Source organism: Populus trichocarpa, chromosome 1 (assembly GCF_000002775.5).
Source record: "Populus trichocarpa isolate Nisqually-1 chromosome 1, P.trichocarpa_v4.1, whole genome shotgun sequence".
NCBI classification, from domain to species: Eukaryota; Viridiplantae; Streptophyta; class Magnoliopsida; order Malpighiales; family Salicaceae; genus Populus; species Populus trichocarpa.
Window position 1 is genome coordinate 24405390 of NC_037285.2, and position 25911 is coordinate 24431300.

The following is a 25911-nucleotide window of genomic DNA, read 5'->3' on the forward strand; positions in this document are numbered from 1 at the left end:
CGAGATTGAGATTTCAAGTTGACCAAGCTAAAGAGAAAGACCAAGGTTTTAGTTAAAGGGAATCATTGGAATTTCAGGTTGACCGAGTTGAAGATAAAGATCAAGGTTCTGGTTAAAGAGAATTGCCAAGATTAAGATTTCAGGTGTACTAAGCTGAAGACAAAAATGATGATTTTGGTTAAAGGGAATCACTATATTGGTATCTCAAGTTGACCGAGCTAAAGAAAAAGACCAAGATTGTGGTTAAAGGGAATAGTTAGATTGATATCTCAGGTTGACCAAGCTGAAGATAAAATTTTGGTTTTGGTTAAAAGGGATTGCCATATTGGAATCTCAGGTTGATCGAGCTGAAGACAAAAATTTTGGTTATGGTTAAAAGGAATCATCAAATTGAAATTTCAGGTTGACTGAGTTAAAGGCAGAAATTTAGGTTCTAGTTAAAGGGAATCTCTAGATTGGGATTTCAGGTTAACCGAGCTACTAACAAAGATTTTGGTTCTAATAAAAGGGAATCGTTAGATTGAGATTTCAGGTTAACTAAGTTGTCGCATGAAATTTTGGTTCTAAGGGAACTGCTGAGATGTTGGATTTCAAGTCAACTAAACTGAAAAAAAAAAAGTCACCAAGATGGCACAATTCATTTCCCGATGGAAATATTTGAATCATAATTTTGATTGAAGGGGATTATTACAAAGATAGAGTTTCAAGTTAACCGAGCTAAAGTTCTCAGAAGATTAGGTTTGAAGAAAAATTTGTGTGTGTTTACAAACTTACTACGCAAAGCCCTTGATGAGTCTTTGCTCCGTAAATATTATAAAGAGGAGGCATCTGTTGTAACCCAATTTTGACCCCTTATTTTTCTAAATATTTTCAACATAAAAAAAATAAAAAAATATGTTCTTGATGTGTTTGCATTATTTTTAGTGACGTCTCAAAAGAATTCAAATTTCAAATTTCTTTTCAACGCTTTTAGCTTTTAAAGCGTCATTTTCAAAATTATTGATTTTTCTCATTGAGTCGGCTTTGATTTTGCCTTTAAAAAAAAATAAAAATACAAAAAAATAAGAAAAATAAAAAATATTTGGAAAAAGGTACCAAAATGGAAAGGAAGAAAACAAGAGACTAAAGTGAATTTAGGTTGCTTGTTGGACTAATCAATTGGGAAAGAAGATGACATTTTTTACCTATAAAAAGGTGTTTATCTCACACAAGAGAGGGGGGAGAGGAAAAAAAAAAGAATAACATAAAATTTTCACACTCTCTCCCACACAAAAAAAAACCCTAACCTATTTTCTTTATACCTACCCTCTAGCCACCACACAAAAAAGGGACCCACATCGTCCTCTCCACCGTAACTCCTCTCCATTAACACCTAAGCTTTCTTCTAATGATGATCCCTCCTCCACAAACCATCATGGTTGTCAACACACTTACACCAGTTAAACCATCAGTCTTTCTACATCAACAACACATTATACACTACCAGAAAATTGATAAATACAAACGGAAATACCGAGGGAATATTTCCGTCGATAAATTTCCGAGGGATTTTACCGACGGAAATATTCCCTCGGTATATACCGAGGGAATTACCGTGGGAAAAAAAATTAAAACAAAGCAAAAAAAAAATGATGACGTGTCATTTTTACCAACGGAATTACCGACGGTAAATTTGTTGGTAAATTGTGAACATTGTTCATCATGTTAATTACAAAGGGAATCACCGACGGAAAATTCCGTCGGTATTTTCCAGAGAGTAAATCACCGACGGATTGAAAAGTCGTCGGTGTTATTTGGCGGTTTTCTGAAAAAATTCAATTGATTTAAAATTTTCATTTAAATATTACAGACGGAATCACCGACGGATTGAAAAATCGTCGGTAAATTTTTGGCGGTTTCTGAAAAAATTTTACGAAATTGAAAATTTAAATTAAATATTACCGATGGAATTACCGACGGAATAATTAAAAAATATTAATATTTAATTATCCGTCGGTAAATCCGTTGGTAAATCGTCCCAATAAAAAACCTGAATGCCCTTATTTCACAAGAGACAGAGCCGTTTCTTATTATTCTTCTTCTTCTTCTTGTTCTTCTACTTCTTCTTGTTCTTCTACTTCTTCTTGTTCTTCTACTTCTTCTTCTTCTTCTTCTTCTTCACTATATGTAAAAAACATCATTAAGGTATGTCTTCTTCTTCTTCTTCACTTTATGTTAAAAACATCATTTCTTATCTATTTCTTTCTCTTCTTTTCTCTCCTCATCTCCCTCTCTTTTCCTCCATGCTTGGGTATGTCTTCTTCTTCTTTCTTCTTTTATCCTCTTAGTTTTTTTTTAATTAATATGCTTAATGAAATTTTTTTTCTCTCCTTAGCTTCAATTGCAACTACATTAAGGTAAGGTTTTTCTTTTTTCTTCCTTTTTCATGATTTTTTTCACTATATTTGTTTTTTATTTTATTTTTAATTGTTTTTGTTCTTAATAATTGTATAAATGTTGTTGTGAGATTTTTTTTTTCATATGAGATCAATTTTTAGTAGATTTATTTATAGGATTTTTAAATTTTTAGCAATTGCAACTTCATTTTTTTCATATGAATTAATTTTTTAGTTGAATTAATTTTTTTATTTTATTTATTTATTTGTTGCAAATTTGTTTGAATTGATTTTCTTATTCTTTTTTCCAAGCATTTTGAGTATATATTATACAGTGTTAATTTATGTTAATTTAATTATTTTATAATTTTATAAAATGAATTTTTTTAAAATGTTTTTCAATAATTACCGACGGAATTTCCATCGGTTAATCCGTCGGTAAGTCCGTCGGTAATTCCGTCGGTAAGTCCCTCGGTAATTCCGTCGGTAATAAAAAAATTATTACCGAGGTGTATGTTCCGTCAGTAAATCCGTCGGTAATTCTATTACCAACGGATTTACCGACGGACAAAACATTACCGACGAACGATTCACCGACGGATCATTTCCGTCTTTGATTCCGTCGGTAATATAATTACCGATGGAATATGTGTCTTACACCGACGGAAAAATTACGTCGGTAAAACTGTTAAATCTTGTAGTGATAGCTCATTCCAACCACCACGACTCGTGAGCACAATTATACACAACCACACCAACTCCCCACGATACACGAAGACCACCATGACACTACTATGTAGCAGTAGGACTGGTAGCAACGAGCTACTACCATCCATCATCAACCCTGGCTCTCCATCACAACCCCTTTGCCACCGCAAATGCCAGTAGCTTTAAAGGCCAACTAGTAGCCACGGACACCAATGACAGCAGAAGCTTCTTCGTTGGTCATTGCTGAGAACCACCTTAATAATGGCAGTCTCTAAACTTTGAACCCATTCCATAGTACACCCTAGTTCACACCAATAATCCCTCTCCTACTCAACTTGTCGCTGGCTGAATTAATCAGTCTCTTAAACCCCTAAATTGCAATTTCCCTCTCCCAATCACTACTAAAAAGAAAGGAAACTAGTCAATATCTCTCCATTAGTTTCAATTGCACAAGGCAACGTTCAATCCCTCTCTCGGCCTCCACTGCCAACTCAGATCTTTCATAATTGGCCATAACCTTCACCCTTTTTATCCCTTATTAGTCACGGTGGCAGCCTCATTACAGAGGAGAATGCGAAGAAATAAGGGGAAACTGAAAGCCATTAAAGAGGAAGATAGAAAAAATTGAAGCTTTGAAAGGCTAGATCTCTATTCTTAAGCAGTGGTGGGCGTCACCGCCAGTCTAGAGGTGAAGAGGAGACAAAGGAGCATCGAATCCACCAGCTCACGCTCCTCCAGCAGTGGCGCGTGAATCCACATGTCGACAATGTTGGTGGCTCATGGTACATGTGCTGCCACTACGCCAGAGGTCTTTCAATGTCTATTTTAGTATATCCTAGACATTTCAAACGCTTTGGATGATCGATCTATAAACTCAAACCTTTTTTGGATAAATTGCTATAACACTGTGAATTTTTTCGAACCAAATGCTTATTATTTTGTATAATATTTAGACTGTTTGGACACTATTATTTTGGTTTGATGTCTATTATTTTATTATTTTGAAATGATGTGTTTATTTGTGTTGAATTGTGAGATTATTTTTTGGACATTACGTTGGTGCATGAGTTATATTTGGATTTATTTTGATTCATTTGAATTAACATGAAATTTGATTGAAGTAGGTGAAATTAATAAAATCTATGTAGATGTTTGACATTGTTTGGTTTTGAGTTGATGAAAAATAATTTGTTTTGAATTGATATATTGGTTAAAATAGCCTTGATAAAAACATTTTATTTGCGTCTTACCAGATACGTCCTTCGTCAATTTTTTCATAATTTTTTAATTTTTGAAAAAATCATTTTGAAATTAATTTTGAATTCCCCACTCTTTTTTTCTACCCTCACGTGTTTAATATTTAGAATTGTGACCTATACACAAGATATGTTTTCGGTATTAAACGAATCATTTTTCCTCCACAAAAAAAAAATATAACATAAAATCTTTTTAAAAAAAATACAAAGGATTTGAGCATCTTTTTTAAAGAAAATTTAAAATAGTTTAGCATGTTTTGTTTTTAAAAATATTGCTTGGATTTTAGAACAAATTTGTAAAATTCCAAATGATTTTGGTCTACATTTCAAAAATACTAAAACATTTTTTTTAATATATGAGATTATGAACTTATACGTTAGGTTTTAAACCTGATAAGATAAGAACCTCCTTACCGATGATGACTTTTTTTCAACCTTAAACAAACAAATAGTTAGAAAACACAATATTTTCTTAGTTTATATCAAATAAATAAATAATACAACTTACCTCAGGTAAGGCGTATTAGTGCTAATACCTTCACTTTATGCAATCAGTCCCCTTACCTAAACTCTAAGACCAGTTAGGGTCATAGTAACCAAAATACTAGGTGACGACTCTCATTCCCTTTTTTCTATTGATAAAGAACAAGAATTCCTTATCCACTTGCATCATTCCCAACTATTCTGATCCGGAAAGATGATCGTCCTGGCGCCATATATGTGTGATACTGATAATATGAGTACTTTTAGATTTTTTTTTATATGTGTGATACTGATAATATGAGTACTTTTAGATTTTGTTTTTATGTGTGAGACATTTATCCTTTCTATGATGACCAGTCTTTGTATCTAGAGCTTGGAAATGAATTAAGATCAAAATTTTCAAAAGTAAAAGAGGTTGACGTGGAACATGAAATAAAGTCAGAAGCCTAAACAAATCTAATTAATACGAACATGAAATAAAGTCTACAAAAAAGCCTAAACATGTCTAATTAATAAGCCTAACAAAAACAACGACAATGGATGATCCAATCATTGGATCAGACTAAAATTGTTTTAGGAGATTCTACGAATATTTTTTAATGTGAAATGATTTGTCATTATTGGACTGTTGGATTTCTAAAAATTAGGCCCATAAATTGTTATGTTGCCTATTTTAGTTATTTTTCAAAATATTTTTGAATTTTAATTAGTTTTTTTCTACTTAGATCTCGACTCTTAATTAGGTTGACTTTAGGACTTCTATATAAATAGTTAACGTGCTTTTTTTTAATTATTATTCAGTTTATTAAAACATTTTTATAAAATATCAAATATTTTTTATATTCCTTTAGAGTATAATGATTATACCTTTAGAGCTTGAAAACTGTAAGTTTATCTTCATTATACACTCTATCAACTCACTATGGTGTACAAGGGCGAGATTTAAAGCTGGATATGGGATTCACTCAGAACGACCTTTTATCAGACCAAGACCAAGTTAGGTTTGCCCAAACATAGGGCCAAATTAGGGAAGGTTAGTGTCACACGTGTGTGGCGTCGCGACAATCGTTCTCCTGGATCGGGAATAGGATGGGGAAATGGATAGGATAAATAATTCTTGTCATTTATTAGTGGAAAGAGGGAATGAGAGTCGCCACCTAATATTTTGGTTACTAAGAACTCTAACTGGTTTTAGAGATTGGGCACATGGACTGGTTGCGTAAAGGGAAGGTACTAGCACCCCTAATGTGCTTTACCTAAGATAAGCTGCATTGTTTAATTGTCTGATATAAACTAAGGTATTGTTATGTTTTCTAATTATTGGTCTGTATAAGATTTAAGAAAAGTTCTTCTCAGTAAAGAGATCTTTATTTTATTAGGTAAGAAGCTAATCGTTCTAATGTCAATATAAAAAATAAAAAGAAATATCTTTTTATTTAATATCGGGAATACATCTTACGTATAAGTTCGTAATCCTAGATACTAAAAGAAAAGAAAATAATTTTTTTGGTATTTTTGGAATATGGGCCTAGTTCTCATAACTTTAATAATCTGGTTATTAAAACCCAAAATGCATGCTAATACATACTCTTTTTTGAAAAAAAAAATTGTATGAAAATATGATATGATTTTTTATATATATTTTTGAGAGACTTGGCCATATGCATGAAAATAAGATATTTTTTTGTTGTTTTTTTATATTTTTATTTTGCAATATTTCAGAGAAAATCGAGTATTTTAATACCGGATTTGTATCTTACATTGTAAAAATACAAATCAATATTAAGCAAAATTGGTAGAAAAATCTGCGAGAAAATCACAATTTTTTTTGAAAGGATTTAAACAAAAATTTAGATTTTTTTGTTTTTGTTTTTATTTAATATATAATATTATATTATATATTATTATAATTATATAATAAAATATATTGGGATGGGTCCGACCCAATTATATGGGCTGAGCCCACCTTGGTTGGGTCGAGGTCAGCCCAACAAGTTTTTCTTTAAGGGGACTGGGTCGACATTCGTCCGGCCTAGAAACAATGAGCTCTCCATTGTACACATGCTACGTGAATAGTGGTGATGGGGGGTGAAGAAGAAGAAGAAGAGGGGGAAGCTGACCTGACTGTGGCTCACGACGACGTTCGTCCCTGCTGGAGCTGGAGCTGCTAGTTCTTCTTCAAAACGAGGTGGTTGTGCATTGAGGGGAGTTGTTTTCAATGGTGGCTTGTAGTCGCGGCTGTTGGGGGAAGGGCAACCTTATTCTCTTTTTTTCTTTTTGTTTTTTCTTTCTTTATTTTTCATTTTTTTGTTTGTCTTTCGTCTGTTTTCTTTGTCCCTAGTGTGTTTTTTTCTCGTTCTTGTCTCTGTTTTTGTCCCTCGTTTCCTTCTTTCCCTCTTTGTTTTTTCATTTTATTTTTTTGTGTCTTTTTTTCATCCCTTCTCTCTATTTTTTTTTTGTTTTGTTATCCCACTCACCTCTTGGTGAGGGAGGTATTTATAAGGGGCAGGGGGAGAGAGAGCTACCCTACCCCTGTCCATGCCGAAGGGGTACGGTGGCAGGGTTGCTACTGTGCAGTTGCCTCAGGGCTGCCTGCAAGGCTTGTCCCCTTATTTTTTTCATCTCAATGGTAGGCCATAAGAGGGGTGTGGGTTATGTTGGGGTTTTTGGGCAAGTGGGAGAGACAGAGAGACGTTGCAAAGGAGAGGAAGAAAAACATTCTTCCCTTGCCTGTAGCGCGTCAAAGGGAAGAAGAAGATGAACAGTGTAATCAAAACAACACCGTTTTTAGCTGTATTTTTTTTAGAAAAATAATAGTGAATGAAACGACGTCATTTTGTACAAAACGCGTCGTTTCATTTAAATGAAAATAGCGTCTAAAGACTTTGTTTCCAAATCAATCCTTAATTAAGATTTTGATTCTAAAAATCAATTAAATTGCATCATTACCAAATTTAACTGTCATTCCTGAAGTTGACCACCTTTTTCATTTAGGTCCTTGGTTTTGAATTAATTTTTTTGACCCCTAATTGATCAACAAATTTTCAATTTCTCCAATTTAGCCCCTGATTCGGTCAATTCCAATCCCTATATTCACGCGTCTTTTCCAGTTTGGTCCTTGGTTTTGTATTTCTTTAATCAAGTTTGTAATTGCCCATTAAACTTAAATATTTATGCAATTAAGCCCCTAATTTGACCAAATTAACTCTTACAAATTGTAATTTGACTCCTAAACTTTAATTTATTCCAATTAAAGCCCAAATTGACTTAAAAATCAATTTTCTTGCCATTAAATCCTTCATAAATTCGGTTAAACCTTCAACAAAATTTAATTGGATCCTTAAACATCGAATTTTGAATTTGTCTTCCTTACATTGAATTTTCTTTGCCAGCAGGGCTTTTATTAGTCGAAAATATATTTTCAAATTTCAATCTTTATACTTTTAAACCTCATCAACAAATCTCTGGGCATTTTCTGGGCACCCTAGTGTCCTCTTCTCTTTGAAATTGTTTTTTTTTTGTTTTCTTCCTATAATTTTAGATTTCTTTTGTATTTTTTCTTTTTTTATTTGGGGATCCCTAAAAATGGATGCTAACAGTTAGAGTTAGCCGAGGTCAGGTCCAAACTCAACCCATGTGTGACCTTTAAGGTCAGGAAACATAAGGTGGACTGCCTTCTCTTGGAAATAAAATTGGACAAAGAAAAGTTGTCACCCTATGAAAACCATAATTATAGAAAGGTTCGGGGTTAAGGGGGACAAAGTCACCAGGTTTGGAAAAGAGTGGTTGATAAAGTAATCTAAATTAACAAAAAAAAAAATATATGAACATAAGAGAGAATAAGGCTAGAGTTCTCATTAATCTGTTTATTCTAAAGTACTTGTTTTAACCTAAATACAAAGAGATTATATATATGTTAATCTAAAAATATTATTCTACCCTTAATAAATATATTATTTAACATCTCTCCTCAAACTCACGAGGCGGCAGCTACAAGCATCAAGAGTTTGCCAACTAGAAAACGAAAACAAGAAATGAAATGTGACTTGGTAAAGAAATCTACAATCTGCAAGGAAGAAGAAACAAACAACAAAGTAATGGTGCCATGCTTGAGACGATGACGAATAAGATGACAATCAATCTCAATGTACTTAGTTCGTTTATGAAAAACCAAGTTGTGAGCAATCTAAATAGAACTTTGGTTGTCACAATACATAGGAGTAGGATAAGAAAGTGAAACTCCCATATCCGCAAGTAACCAATGTAACCAAACAATCTTTTTGGTAGTAGATGCCATGATTCGATATTCTGCTTCGGTTAAGGATTGAGAAACAATAGGTTATTTCTTGCTCTTCCAAGAAATAAGAGAATCACTTAAAAAGATACAGACACCAGTAACAGACTTGTGATCTGTGGGATTACTATCAGGTCAGCATTAGAGTATGAACGCAACTTCAAGGAAAAAGTGGATGGAAGTAAAAGACTCTAAAAGACTGTACCCCAAAGATATCGGAAAATACAAAGAATAGTTGTCTAATGAACATTAGTAGGAGAAGCAACAAATTGACTAACAACATGAACAACATATGCAATATATGGATGAGTAATGGTGAGATATACCAAGCTCCCAACAATAGTATGGTATAAAGTAGGATCTGTCAAAGGTAAACCATTAGAAGAAAAATACCGTGTTAACTTCAATCGAAGTATCTACAATCTTGTTATCAATAAGTCTAGCTCACTCAAGAATATCTGCAACATATTTCAACTAAGAAAGAAAGTAACCTCTGGGTGAGTAAGCTACCTCAACAGCCAGGAAGTATCGAAAATAACCCAAATCCTTCATTTCAAATTGTCTAGCCAACTTTGTCTTCAAAACTGAGATACCATCAATGTCATCATCAATAATAATCATGTCATCAACATACAAGAATAAAATGATACGACTTGCATCAGTGCCCTTAATAAAAAAACAGAATCATGACTACTAGAAACAAATCCAAGAGACGAGATCACAACAGAAAATTTCTCAAACCAAGCATGAGGTGCTTGTTTGAGACCATATAATGTTTTCTTGAGCTTACAAACATACCCAGAGTCATGTGAAGCACCAGGAGGAGGCATCATATAAACTTTTTTCTTGAAGATCTCCATTCAAGAAGGCATTTTTAACATCAAGTTGAGGGATATGCCACTGACGAACCGAAGCTACGATAATAAGAGTGCGAATAGTAGTCATTTTTGCAACAATGGCAAATGTCTCCTTATAATCGATACCATACTATTGAGAGTATCTTTTTGTAACCAACCTAGCTTTGTATCGCTCAAGAGATCCATCAGAATTAGTCTTGATCTTATATACCCAATGGCAACTAACAACACTCTTACCAGAAGGTAGAGGAACCAAATCTCAAGTATATATCTTATATAAAGCAGAAAGTTTCTCATCCATAGCTTATTGCCAAATAGGATCAATAATTGCCTCTTTATAGGAAGAGGGCTTAGAGAGATAATGAATAGAAGCTAAAAAGTAAGTAAATGATGAAGAATAACAAGAATAAGCAAAATCTGGTAACTTTGTGGACTTACAAATGTGTATGGATTGACGTAGAGGTGGATCCACAATCTTAGATGAAGCTTGAGGGGTTGTAGATGATAATGGAGCTTCAGGTATGCCATACAGTAAAGAGTCAGTACCTGCAGATTGATGAGTATAAATTGGTCGAACATGGGGAGGGGTATCTGAGGTACTTAGAATGTGAGATGATAAATTATCAGAATTCTCAGGAAAAAAAATCTATACGAATAAGATCAGGTCTAGTTAGATTATGAGTGGTGGATGGAATAGAAAAGAAAGGTATATGCTCGAGAAAGACAACATGACGAGACACATAAAATTTCTAAGTTATTGGATCAAAACAACGATACCTCTTTTTACCTTCACCATAACCCATAAAGACACAAATAGCAAACCAAGAGGACAACTTACTGCGTTCTACATGAGGACGAAGAATGAAACAAGTACAACCAAAAACTATAAATGAGGAATAATTAGGGACATACCCATATAACTTTTCAAAAGAAGATAAACCCGAATTATGAGAAGATGAAATTGTATTAATCAAACTTATAGTAGTAAGGACAACTTCTCCCCAAAACTCACTAGGAACAAAAGTAGACAATAAGAGAGAACAAACAGTTTCGACAATGTGCCTATGTTTTCTTTCATCATCTTCATTTTACTCAGGAGTATCTATACGTGAAGTTTGGTGAATGATTTCATCTAAGGCAAGCAACTTACAAAATTTACTACAGGTGTATTCCCTACCCAAATCACACATAAAGCATTTGATTATAGTAGAATATTGAGTTTTGACAAGAGCTCGAAAGGCTGTATATATCTCAAAAAATTCAAAACGATATTTCATTAAATAAACCCAGTAATAACGAGTATAAGAATCAATAAATGAAATATAATATCGAGACCCTTCTTTAATGGCAACAAGAGAAGGTCCCCATATATCAGAATGAATCAAGTCAAATGGGGAAAAAGAAACATAAATACTTCGATTCAATGATAAAGTGGAAAAATTCACCAGTTTACATCCTACTATAATCAGAAATATCATAGGTTTGCAAATTTCCTAAAGTTCTTGTGGATGCCAAAAATCTCAAACGAGAAGATGAAACATAACCTAGACGAGAATGCCATAAATAAAAACTAGAAGATGAAGGACTCAAACGAAAAGAAGATAAATAAATAGTAGTGGTAGCAGCAGCGGTAACTGACACTTTTAACTCATCAAAAATATATAATCCATTCTTTCTATGGCCTGTCGTAATCAGCTTCTGAGACTACAGATCCTGTACATAACAAAAAGAAGAGGAAAAATGAATAAATAATCACCCAAATCATATAATTGATCAACAAAAACAAGATTCAATCTGAGTTTTGGAATAAAATAAACATTAGAGAGAGACAAGTGAGGTGTGACAATAGAACCAACACCTACTAAGGGCATGAGATTGTCATTAGCAGTCATAACAAGAATGGAGGGTGAAGGGGACAAAGATGTAAAAGATGAAGAATCTAGAGACATATGATGTGAAGCACCAGAATCCAAGACCTATTCAAAATGTGACATACCTGAGGAACTATGAGGCAACTGACCTATGAAAGGCGAAACAAACATTGCTTTTGGCTGTAAGGAGAGAAACTTCTGAAATTGCTCAGCTAGAGTACTAGGATCAGTGATAGATCCTATGAAGCTACTGATGCAGTATTGTGGTTTGGTGGTTTATAACCCTAAGATGATCTATGAGCATTAGATTATGACTGACTGTCAGGCTTCCAAGCTTGATTTTGTTGTTTCAACTTAGGACACTAAGCCTTATATTGACCTTTCTGCATACAGAAACTACACTTGTCGAAGGCAATCCTTGTATAAGGTTTATTTTGATGATTAAAGAATGGTTTAGATGGTACTGCTGGTATAGAGGGATTCAAAATAGATAGAATTCATTTTTCAGAATAAGACTAAAGACATATTTCTTCAGCCAATAGCTCACTGACAACAGAGTCAATAGAAGGCAATGGAGAATGATGCATAATTGAACCTCTAAGTCCTTCAAAATCACTGCGAAGTGCTGTTAAAAACTGTATCCATCGTTGCTGCTCTCTACGATCAATATAGGCGCCACATGCCTTTAGTTCTGCTGATTCTGTGACAACCAATTGATCTCAAAGATTGTCATAGCAGAATAAAACTCTTTAATACTCATATTCTTCTTATGAAGATCTCGTATGTCATTCTCTAATTTATATTGCTTTGCAAAATTTGATTGCGTGAATAACCTTTACAGATGATCCCAAACCTCATTTGTTGTCTCATACTTTGCCAACTGCATACCTATGTAATGCTCAACAGAATTGTTGATTCAAGTAATAATCTTTGCATTGTTTGCTTCTCATGTATCTATCAAAACAACATCCCCCTCCTTTGTATTTTTGGGTATCACATAAGTTCCAGTAACATATCCCCACATCCTTTTACCTTTTAAAAAAATTCTCATTACATAACTCCAATACCAATAATTCTTTCCATCAAACCTCACACTCACAAACTGAAGCAAATCATCTCTTTCCGTAGCCATAATCAACAAACAAAGAAAACCATAATGCAAAAGTATCGAAAGACAAAGTACCAGATTGCAGAAACTAAATAGATATCGTAAAAACTGAACAAATATCTTCTTGAAGTTATAGGATTGCTCCAAGACACACAAAAAAAATTGCAGAAACTAAACACAAATACCAAATTGCAGAAACTGAAGGGAAGACGAAATACCAAAACAATTGCAGAAACAGAACATAAATACCAAATTGCAAAAGCAGAACCAATATCGCTCCAAAAAAAATTAAAAGGCTCGTTCCATAAAATCAACTCTAATACCATGTTAAAGAGTTGAGAATAACAGAATGACATAGGTTGGCCTTAGCCAACCTTTCCTATTTATATACGTAGGGCGGAATACAACATTGGAATAATCCTACATTAATTTCCTATTCAGAGATATACATGCTATACATTCTATAATATGCCCCCTCAAGCTGAGGGTGGAGGATCGACCCGAAGCTTGAACCTGAAAGCAGTAAAGGATGCAGCGGAAAGTGGTTTGGTGAAGACATCAGCAAGTTGATCCCGAGAAAGGATAAAGCGAATCTGAATTTCCTTCTTCGCAACCCGGTCATGGATAAAATGATAATCTACCTCAACATGCTTAGTACGAGCATGAAAGATAGGATTCGCAGAGAGATAGGTCGCACCAAGATTATCACACCAAATGGTAGGAGCAGAGACGGAGGGAACCTGCAGATCTGTTAACAAATATTGAAGCCAGATGACCTCAACAGTACCATCTGCTAAGGCTTTATACTCAGCCTCAGTGGAGGAGCGGGCAACTGTACGTTGCTTGCTGGATTTCCATGAAATCGGTGTCTGACCAAAGAAAACAAGATAGCTACCCGTAGACTTGCGATCATCAATACTACCAGCCCAATCAGCATCTGTAAAACCATGAAGAGCAAAAGAGGTACCTCGAGTGATATGAAAACCATAGGATGCCGTTCCTTTGAGGTAGCGGAGTATGCGTTTAACAACAGCCCAATGGGAATCTGTAGGAGCATGCATGTACAGACAGACTCTGTTAACAGCAAAGCAGATATCTTGACGAGTGAATGTAAGATACTAAAGAGCACCCACAATTTGACGAAATCGTGTGGGATCAGAGAATGGATGATCCGGCTGTATAACAAGTTTGGAAGGAGAGACTGAAGTATCAACGGGTTTGCAAGAAGTCATACCAGCCCGAGTGAGGATGTCAAGAATATATTTGTGTTGGCGCAATATCAGACCCATACCTGTAGATTGAACTTCAATACCTAGAAAGTAGTGAACATCACCTAAGTCACGAAGCTTGAATTCGGAGCTTAGTAGGCGATGAAGCATGGCAGAGTTGCTGCCCGTAAGCAGAATATCATCAACATAGACTAGGAGATAAAAGATATTAGTACCATCAGATAAGATAAATAGGGAAGTGTCAACCTTGGAGGCAAGGAAACCAATAGAGAGTAAAAAATCACTCAGACGAGTGTACCATGCCCTTGGTGCCTGTTTTAAACCATATAATGACTTGTGCAATCTGCACACATGAGATGGAAAAGTAGGGTCAACAAAACCTGAAGGTTGTTTAATGTAGACCTCTTCAGTAAGAACACCATTGAGAAAGGCATTATGAATATCAAGCTGATGAATCTTCCAATTACAGGAAACCGCAATGGAAAAGACTAATCTGACGGTGGCCTGTTTAATAACTATGCTGAAAGTTTCAGAATAATTAATGCCTTCCTGTTGAGTAAAGCCTCTAGCAACTAGACGGGCTTTATAACGTTTAATGCTGCCATCAATACGATGTTTGATGCGATATACCCATCGGCTGCCCACAACATTCATCGAAGGATGAAAGGGCACTAGGGACCAAGTGTGATTGGATTGCAAAGCCTTGATCTCATCACACATAGCATCATGCCAAGCAACATATTTATCTGCATCAGAAAAGGCAATAGGTTCAGAGGAAGGAGAGAGCAATACCGGGTGGCAGCTGTATCGGCTGTAGCAGAGGACACCATATTTGCGGTTTTGGGCTGCCGCGATCTAAGGACCATAGGGTGGTGGCTGAGCAACGGTGGTGATGTAGGAGAGGTAGGCGTCACAAAGGTGTCCTGATGCAGTGGATAAACGAAGAGATTAACCACCAGATTCAGACCAGAGGAAGAAGCCATGGAAGAAGCTGCCGCAAGTAGAGGGCTGGCAGCAGAGACAGAGTCTGCAGAAACCAGGTGACTGGCAGAATAAGAAGAAGCAGAGGAGGAACCAGAGGGTGTCCCAGTACTAGCAAAGACATCGTGCTAAAGGGCAGGGAAAACTGATCTGCAACCTGTACCTGCAACAATATGGTGAGATAAAGATGCATGTGGTGAGCGGCAAGGGAAAGGTAGAGGCTGTGGTGTTTGGGTAGGGTGAAGGCAGGGCAGAGGCAGAGGCAGAGGCGGGATGAGGGGTGGTATGATCGGTGAACAATGGGGAGTGGGTTAGATTTGGGAGGATGGTAACAGGAGATGGTGTGTGGGTTTGAGCTGAGACCTGTGCAATCTGTTCAGATTTATCAAACGAAAAAACATGATCATGAAAACGGACATGACGGGAGATATACATGCGATGAGATTCAATGTCAAAACATCGATAACCAAGGTGAGAGGAACTGTAGCCAAAAAACACACATGGAGAAGACCAAAAATCCAATTTATGATTATTATAGGGACACAAAAAAGGAAAACAGAGACATCCAAAAGTACGCAAAAAATGATAATCAGGAGACCGTTGAAACAAACAATCAAATGGAGATCGATTATCAAGAACAAGAGTAGGCATGCGATTAATGAGATAAACTGAAGTGTCAAAAGCATAATTCCAAAAATGGAATGGAGCTTTACATTGGCCTAAAAGAGTAAGGCCGGTTTCCACAATATGCCTATGACGTCTTTCTACTGTTCCATTTTGTTCGTGAGTATGAGGACATATCAGACGATGATGAATACCAATAGTCTGAAAGAAAGTGGAGAGTTTGCGATATTCACAGCCCCAATCAGTTTGAACAGATTTTATTTTTAATGATAACTGACGTTCGACAAGAGTTTGAAATTGATGAAAAACAGAATAAACATCAGATCTTGCAACAAGTGGATAATACCATATATATTTTATGTGCGCATCAATAAAGATAACAAAATAATGATAACCATCCGAAGAAAAAAGGGGAGTAGGACCCCACACATCACTAAAAATTAATTCAAGCGGAGCAGAAGTTTTGTGACCAGTAGGTCTTAAAGACAAACACGATGATTTTCCTAAGGGACAACTTTGACATTGAAAATTAAGACGTTTGTTGTTACAAATGATCTTATTTTTCGAGACTAAAAATTGAAAAATGCGAGAGGTAGGATGACCTAGGCGACGATGCCACAAATCAGCAAAAGCAGAGATGCAGGGAGACCAATAGGCTTGAGGAACTAACGGGATGGAAGACCTGAACCTGGACAAAGTATAGAGACCATCTTTACTCTGTCCTGAGAGGAGTACTACTTCATTGGTGTGGAGATCCTTGACATAAAACAGAAAAAGGGTGAAATTCAAAATAAACATTATTATCGAGACAAAATTTATGAACAGAAAGCAGGGGTTTCATGATTGCAGGAACATGCAGGACATTAGATAAAGTGAACGAACGATGTGGGGTATATAGTTTTGTATGGCCAATATGAGATATGGGAAGTCCCTTACCATCACCAACATGTAAATTATCATTACCATTGTATGGTTCTGAAGCAGTCAAGGTTGCAAGGTCAGGTGTGACGTGTTGATTTGCACCGGTGTCCGGAAACCATTCAGCAGTACCTGCAGGATTATGCAGTGCCAGATTAGCACTATGCTGTTGTCCATAACCACGTTGCTGAAGTTGGGAGCACTGAGGAGCAGTATGTCCGAAGGCTTGACATAACTGGCAGCGGGAATTGGATCCCCTACTGCGCTGCCAATTTCCCTGCCAGTTGCTGTGTCCGTTGTCATTGCTGGGAGTGCTATGGAAGCTATGAAAGTCAGGTCTGGAACTAGAATTGCAAGACCCTCTGTGATGGAACTGTTGATGAAGCCAGCTGCCATGAGAACGGCCCCTATTACATCCAAACTGAGCAGCAGGCTGACGGTCAGAGAGGAGAGCTGAAGGAGGGATGTTTGGCGTGGGCAACAAGGGTGCATGAATTGCAGCAAACCCCATAGACAAATGGGAAGATTTATGAATAAATTCATGAGTTAGCAGATGACTAAGCAAATCTGCATATGGTAGAGGATCTGCCCTTGTAACAAGACTTGTCACTAAGTCTTTAAATTCTCCGCGAAGGCCACGAAACACATATAGATTGAAATCGGCTAGCGAAATAGGCCGGCCAGCAGCTGCTAGCTCATCAAATAAAGCCTTAGCTTTTATAGAAATTAAGTTACCGAATCATCACCTTGTCGAAGGTCTTGAAGAGAGCCATGAAGTTGCATAATATGGGAATTGGATGTAGAAGCTAGAGCTTGCTCAAGTGTATGCCAAACAGAACATGAGGTTGGACAATCAACAACAAGGTGAAGAACTTCCATGGATAGCGAAGAGAGCATGGCATTTAGAATGAGTTGGTCATGTTGTTTCCAACGAAGAAAGTGTTGAGATACTTGAAGAGAGACACCATCGGCAGCAAGAATATGTGGAGAGGGGCAGGAGTTTGAACCATTAACAAAGCCGAAAACTCCTTGGCCTGAAAGATACGGTTTCATCTGCATTCGCCAATACAGATAATTGGTGTTTGTCAATTTCAGAGAGATGATCTGATGAGTGTGGGAGAGGGACACAATTGCCATGGCAGAAGCTGCAGCTGCTTCAGCAGAAGAGGACGGCAGCAGAGGAGCATTATTGGGGTTGAAGAGAGCATGGTCAACATCTATAGGTTGTGGCCATTGCAGAACTGAAGCTGAAGAAGAAGGTGGTGCTGTGGCAGGAGAACAGGATGGCACAACCGGTGCTACTGCAAAGGAAGAGATGGCTGTCGGCTGGGAAGGATCCATTGCAGAGAGGAGAAGAGGTGTTTTAGTTTATTTAGGACTCTGATACCAAGTTGAGAATAACAGAATGACATAGGTTGGCCTTAGCCAACCTTTCCTATTTATATATGTAGGCCAGAATACGGTAGTAACCGTAGGGATTACAACATTGGAATAATCCTACATTAATTTCCTATTCAGAGATATACATACTATACATTCTATAATATAAAGTAATCCAAATTAATACAAAAGAAATACGAACATAAGAGAGAAGGAGGTTAAAATTCTCATTAATTTGTTTATTGTAAAATATATAATTTTTTAATTTAAATACAAAAAGATTATATATAGGTTAAACTAAAATTACTATTTTACCTTTAATAAGTAAAATAATATATATATATATATATATATATATATATATATATATATATATATATATATATATATATATATATATATATATATATATTATTCAACCGTCCGGACGATTATCATGTGACAGAGAAGGTTGATCCACACCTAGAAAAGAAAAGAAAAGAAGCCGCCTGTGAATGCCTTTTAGGTTAGAGTGAACAGTGGTGGCATGTAATAAATATCACCGATTTGGACCAGTTGACACGTCGATTGGGAGTTGCGGAAGTAAATAAAAAGAAAGAAGTTGCCTTCTAAAGTACCAAGGAACAAGCATGGCTTGCGTGAGGAGGCAGCTGCCAGCTTCCGGATACACACATTTAAACCCTAAGATCATGTAGAAGATAACAAAAATTGTAAAAGTTGGTACTTTTTTTTATTCAGAAAAAATCCAATGCAATTTTGAGGGCTTTCATATTGAATTTGGAAAATTTAAGTGATCCAAATATTTTGCGTGCTAATAAAAACTCAATCCAAGTACATTCCAAGTACATTTTTTTTAATAGAAATTCACCTATAAAAGACCCGTATATATATACACATGCATGGGCTTGCAAGAGATTTTTTCTTCCCTTGGAGAAAAGTCTTTCTACTATTGGGACAAAGCGAGCAATTTTTTACAGTAAGATTAAAACACACATTATGAAAAGATTAAATTGACACTTGGTGAGTTAATTGTTCTATTTATAGAATCTATTTTAAAAGAAGCATAAACAGTTAAACAGATTGAAAAATATAGAGTAGAGATGAAATTCAAAGGATAATCTGAAGTCAGAAAACATGTCGAAATTGTGGATTTATCGTCCATATCAATAGTTAATTGAAGAGTACTGTTAGGGCCACGAACAGCCGAGAATGCCTGCATTGCACACCTACGTCTCTCTTGAAGCCTCTATAAAAAGGGAGGGTTAGCATGGCAATGGAAACCATAAGTCCCTCGAAGCATATACACATTACCAACTAGCTTGATGGCTATTCCTACTGGCTTGCTTTTATTAGGAATGCTCTTCCTAATGTTCTCGTTTGCTTCTGCTCAGATAGAGATGCCAAGAGGTATCACTGAGGACTTTGATACGACTTGTATCACTGATCTTAAATTCGGGTTATCTCGTAAATCCTTTCCGGGGGATTTCATATTCGGGGCAGCGGCATCCGCTTACCAGGTATGAACCTTCGCTTAGCTTCCAGAGTTCCCTAATGATGCAGTATACATTTCTTTTTTATTTGTTCTTGTTGGATACATTTCGCTTAGCTGCTGTAACTCAAGAGTTTTTGTAAATCAAGAATAATACATGCAGCACCAAAGTGCAGAATCCACATGGAGAAGAGCAGCAAACGGAAAAATAAACGCACACACGATATTTTATTTTTGGTAAATTAGCGTGTATTATTCGTAATCCTCTGATAATGCAAATCTTTGTGATGGTATGCAGACCGAGGGTCATGCAAACAAAAGTTGCAGAGGTCCGAGTATATGGGACACTTTTACTCAAGATTTCCCAGGTAGTTCTCTCTCATTTTCTATGTGCGTGCCCATGTTGTTACGATAAAGATGAAGGAGAAAGAGCTAAAGAAAGCTACCCTATGGCTGGTTCTGGTTCATTAAATTGAATTTCAGTGATCAATTTTCAAAATTTATTATTTCTATTACATGTGCTCCCCCCCTTTAGCATTTGCCTCTTTCATCAGGCAATTATTGCTACGGGTGTCCTTTAATTTTTTAATTGAATCTCAATTTGAAAGCTAACCCTATAGTTTTATTATTATTATTATTATTATTATTATTATTATTATTATACATTTATTGGATTATAATAGAGGGAAGACATTTGACAAATTACGTTCAAACTATGAAAGGAAGCCAATAACTAGTCCAGGTTGGCCTTTCCCATTGTTTCTTATTTCCACTAAGAGAGTATTTATCAAAGGGAAAAATGAAATGAATCGAAACTAAGAATATATATGCACAAGCAGGTTTGCTTCGGTCTAGACACAGTGTTTCTGATATATATATATATATATATATATATATAACAGCAAGCAAGAAAGACACGATGTATGGAGATATATGACTTGGTACGTCAGGATGTGGTCAAGATACTTTTGGCGGTCAAAGTTTATAGCTTTCCAAACCTATGTATAGAAATATAATTTTGAGTTTTTTGAATTAAGAAACCAAAACATTTAACCAAATATAGCTTTACTCTATCATTTTCTGGTTAATTTGTCAACATTTATATTTTTATTTAATTGATGTTAATTAATACAGTAGCATTATGATTAAAGGATCGTATCCATATATCAAGGGAATTTTAATTAAAAGGTAAATAAAAAAAATTATTTTTTCATTTTTTAATATATTTTTTTAAAAAAATCATGATATAATTATATCTATACCAAAAATATTTATTTTATTATAAAATAATAAATTAAAAGAGAGATATTAAGCAACAATAATTAAATTTACAGGAGGAAAGATGAGACTATCGTTTATCATTTCGTAATCACAACAATTGTGATTAAGAAAATTTAATTTTTATATCTCAATTAAATTTATAATTTCAAATCCAATATAGATAAAATGACGCATATTTTTCTTCTTTATTACTTTATATATTCTTATATTTCAATCGATTACACATATATGATAATTATTGTATTAATTATGGTAATGTTTTATTAATTTAAGATATATATGAAGTATTACATCTTTTTTATTTTTAGAATTGTCATGGGGGCGATTCATATCATATTCATGCATGTTCTGAAGCATTGCTTCACAGATCAAAAAGATTTAAAAACATAGAAAAAAAACTTGGGCCGGAGAAAAAAATATAAGAACCCAAAACATAATAGAGGTGGATCCCATCAAGAACACTAAATAAATAATAAATAAAATTGAGAGAGATAAACCATTATACTTTGCATGAATGACTAATATGCAGTTGCATCAATGATTTTTATGAAAACATTCAGAAAGGATAGCTGATGGCTGCAACGGAGACTTGGGAATTGATTTGTACAATCGCTACGAGGTATGAATTTGATGAAAATGGAATTTAAGTTGCCTTCTGGTATGGCATACCAAAAAATGGAATGCATTTATTACGTAAAATTCAAATTTGTTAAAATCAAATAGATACATTTTCATTACTCAAAACTCAACTCATATATGCATGCAAATTTCAAATAATGAATGTAAATTTGCATACTTTGTGACAGAGTGATCTTGAAGAAATGAAGGATATGAATATGGATGCTTTCAGATTCTCGATCTCCTGGTCCAGAGTAATTCCCAGTAAGTATTTGTTGGTTGATATTTTCTTTTTACTTTCAATTCTTAAAAAAAATCTTGTGTGTTCAGGTGGGAAAATAAGGGCAGGAGTGAACAAAGATGGAATTGAGTTTTACAACAAGCTAATCGATGCAACCATAGCTAAAGGTTTAAATCTTCTCCCTTTCCCTAGAAATATAAATTTTTTTGCTGTAAGTCATGCGTGCTGCTTGATTCATCAAAATATATGGTTTGTTAAGAAATAATTTGCCATGTAAAAAAAAGAAATGCAAAACTTGATTTCAGAAGTTCTTATCTTAGACCTTTTCTCATGTTTTATGCCACAACACAGGTTTACAGCCCTATGCAACTCTCTTTCATTGGGATGTTCCTCAAGCACTTGAAGACAAGTACGGTGGCTTTCTCAGTGATAATATTGTGTAAGTTGTCACCTAGCATGCTGTAACATACTGTGTTCCATCATTATGCATATATCAAGCTTATTTAATAATTCACAAAGTGCAAAAATTAGGGAATCAAGTTGTTATAGTGAATTTTTTGTTCGTCTAATTTATAGGAGTGACTTCCGAGATTTTGCTGAGCTTTGCTTCAAGGAATTTGGTGACCGAGTGAAGTACTGGATTACTTTGAATGAGCCACAAAAGTTCACCGGTGATGGCTACGATTCAGGTCACTTTGCACCAGGCCGATGTTCCAAGTGGGTGGATGAAAAGTACTGCATAAATGGGAACTCTTCCACCGAGCCTTACATAGTTGCCCATAATCTCCTCCTTTCCCATGCAGCAGCAGTACATACATACTGGGAAAAGTATCAGGTATCCACTAATTGCACGTTTTTAATGGGTAGTGTAAAGTATCTTTTAATCCCCATGATCTTAGCTATATAATTAGTCAATCCCTTGAGTTCAAATGCTAAAAATTGAATCCTATTTTTAATCCCCCTGCTAGTTTTGCCAGAAAAAGTAATCATTATTTCTCACAAATTTTCCAATCTCAAGGGATTGGAAAAAGAAATCAGCAACCAACTCTTGTCGATGAACTACTCTTGAAAAAATGCAGGCATCTCAAAATGGGAAGATTGGGGTAACACTCAATGCCCGCTGGTTTGAACCGTACTCTAACAGTACAGAAGATCGTAATGCTGCCAAAAGATCTCTTGATTTCATGCTTGGTTGGTATGTATTTCTCCAAACATAAATAAGTAGGCCTTAAATTATCTTCATTAGCTATTTCAATATAATTATGTGTAGATTTTTTACTAACATTTCACGTTTCTAGGTTCCTGAACCCTATAACATATGGTGACTATCCGAGCAGCATGCGGGAATTAGTCAATGATAGGCTACCAACATTCTCTCCACTGGATTCTATAAATCTCAAAGGATCGTTGGACTTTGTTGGATTGAATTACTATACTGCATATTATGCAGCAAATGCGAATTCTTCTAGTCCAGACCCTCGTAGATATCAAACAGATTCTAATTGCATTATTACAGGTATGCTCATAAAATGTAATGATAATATATATACATATAAGAGAACGAAAGAGGAAAAAGAGGAAAGAATATTTTCGTTTTAATCTTGTTGTAAGGGACGAAAAACATCATTGTAGCCATGGATAATTATCACAGGTATGCCACAGGTTCATTCGTTAATTTCTACAAACTTTGTTCCTAAAAGAAATGAAGTTTTACTTCCCTTGCCAAGGTTTCCCTTAATTACTTCCATCACTTAAAACAGAGATTTTGTTTAATTTGTACATTTTCCGCCAAAAAAACGAGGATCTAATCCAAAAAAAATTCTTCCATGAGGTGGTTAAATTTTACCCATTAATGTTTTTCAGGAGAACGAGATGACAAACCCATCGGTCCACAGGTTTGTATGCAAATAATACAAATTTTCAAACTCTTTTTTTTTTTTTTTTTTACGGAATTGAAACTAAAAAAATTTTCTTATCACAAATTGCAGGCTGGTGTATCATGGCAGTATATCTATCCAGAGGGGTTGCAGTATATGTTGAATCACATCAAAGATACATACAATAATCCAGTAATTTACATCACTGAAAATGGTATTTGAAAAAACAAAACTTTTGGATCTATAATTAATTGAATCCAGTCAAAGTTGTAATGGCCACACTCATCATCAATTCTTGATTCCATTTCTTTCGTCTGTTCAGGCTACGGTGAAGTCGTTAAGACAGATGTAGAACTACATGATGGGACCGTGCTGGATCTTCCAAGGGTAGAATATCATTGTACTCATCTTAGGAATGTTGTAGCATCTATCAAGTGAGTTTACACTTTGGGATTTTTTTTTTCTTGCTTTGTTGTCTTAGTTACCGTGAGCATGCACTTAAAATCTGCTATTACAAGACCATACTGTTAACATTTGAACTAATTTTGGCAGAAATCATGGAGTTCAAGTCAAAGGTTATTTTGTATGGTCCTTTGCCGACAATTTCGAATTTACAGATGGATATACCATAGGATTCGGTTTGTTGTACGTAAACCGTACGTCTAATTTCACAAGAATAGCGAAGCTCTCATCACATTGGTTTACAGAATTCCTTGGGGACCAACCGGCTAATCCAGTACCATTATATTTCAAGCGATTGAATATAGCTTGATGGAAGAGAAATTAAGTATTTGGCCGCCAATATAAATAAATAAATAATCACTAGGATAACTTTTATCCAGTGAACTCGATTCTATGAATTTTTCCTAATTAAGTGTGTGATGTATTATACTGTATTGTTTCAATAAAAACTTGGTTATATATGTCACCAAGTTAAATCTCAATGTAAGAGCTCCAGCCTCGTGTTGTTCTAGTACTGAAATGCTTTGTATTTTAATTTGAAAAGGCTGTGAAGTACTCTTACCGTACTATTATCTTAATTATGTTCTGTGGCTGTTTGTTTTTCTTTTTTTTTCGATAGTATTATTAGTCAATGGTAGCCATGGCCAAATCAAAACAAGTTGACAGTTTGTTATAGAAGTAAGAATATTTGCAGAAAGAAAAAATAGAGAAGGTGTTATCTTGTAAAGAAGTCTGCATCTTAGTGAAAACAAAGTTTGTCAGAGATGCATCAGTCCAGTCTCACGTCTTTTGTTGTTTGTCCATTTACAAATACCAACAGCATTTCTGAGGAGATCATTACCTGTGTAATTGAAATGTTCTTCACAATTCTTTAACCATGTAGACAACCGGTGGAGGGTTAAAGAGAAGAATGATTCTAAATCTAGTTGTATATCATTGAAACCAAATTATTTATGGTTAACCAGATACTCCAAGCAATACCATACCATATGAGAGAAGTCTCCGTGCTATCCTCTGAAATCTACCATTAACCATTGCTGGCCATTGAAACAGCAACTCATCAACTCATTTTGGAACACATCAAAGGACACCCGCCATGAAAGAGATTTTGTCCATTTTTTCCATGCAAAGTTGATCAGAAGCAACATATGATCTGATGATTCTAATTCAGCTGCACAGAAAGCAAAGAAGCATTGTTCCAATGATAGACGTCGACTGGAAATAAATGATCTTGTACATTGTCTGTTTTGAAGCCGGCAATATAAAGTTTCATTTTGTGGTGGAGCTGCTTTGTTCCAAATGCTTGATTTAAATGAGCAAGTTCTATTAAACATCATTAATCTATCAATCAGATCACTGCATGATTTTATAGTAAACTTGTCATCTCTGCAGATATACCAGACTTTCACGTCTGATTTCCTTTGATGTTTTGTTGCTGTTAAATGTGGCAGGCCTTTTGGATGGTCTGTGACGCATTCAACTTTAGTAATTTACAAATATAGCTATAAAATACCTAAAATTGAATATTATTGTTTGAAAGGCCATACGCCATGAATCATCTCTCCATATTCTTGATCTATTATGAATCTCAAAAACATTAATTAGCAAAGTTTAATGAACTGTGTGATTTTTTGAATTCATTAGAGACTAATTTTGTTATCAGTCTTTGAATTGAATGGTTACTTTAGTAATCCTTGTTTACATGAATCAAGTTTGTGCTTTTTATCGCTCCCCGATGGACAATATCACGTGCAGTAGCTCGAGATTTGGATCTGTTTTGGAAAATGTACGGAAGATGAGAGAATTAAAGTCACCATCTAGTAATATAGGAATTAAAAATCCTAATATTTACATTGATT

The 25911-nt window shown here is 35.2% G+C and overlaps 1 protein-coding gene across 2 annotated transcripts in view; it reads left to right on the top strand.

Annotated features, from left to right (window-relative positions):
• Window positions 1-19286: 19286 nt before the first annotated feature.
• Window positions 19287-25911, top strand: part of LOC18094956 (cyanogenic beta-glucosidase) — a 64187-nt gene continuing 57562 nt past the window's right edge. Inside the window, exons 1-13 of one of the 2 annotated variants that reach the window (XM_002298119.4) lie at window positions 19287-19601; window positions 19872-19941; window positions 21415-21473; window positions 21661-21736; window positions 21803-21880; window positions 22065-22152; window positions 22290-22548; window positions 22793-22908; window positions 23012-23229; window positions 23577-23608; window positions 23702-23804; window positions 23913-24024; window positions 24143-24630. In XM_002298119.4, the coding sequence (XP_002298155.4) occupies window positions 19407-19601; window positions 19872-19941; window positions 21415-21473; window positions 21661-21736; window positions 21803-21880; window positions 22065-22152; window positions 22290-22548; window positions 22793-22908; window positions 23012-23229; window positions 23577-23608; window positions 23702-23804; window positions 23913-24024; window positions 24143-24362 (1626 nt within the window). In that variant the 5' untranslated portion in view covers window positions 19287-19406 and the 3' untranslated portion in view covers window positions 24363-24630. Of the gene's footprint in view, window positions 19602-19871; window positions 19942-21414; window positions 21474-21660; window positions 21737-21802; window positions 21881-22064; window positions 22153-22289; window positions 22549-22792; window positions 22909-23011; window positions 23230-23576; window positions 23609-23701; window positions 23805-23912; window positions 24025-24142; window positions 24631-25911 lie in introns of those variants that run through there. The other variant, XM_052446211.1, reaches the window with a different exon arrangement.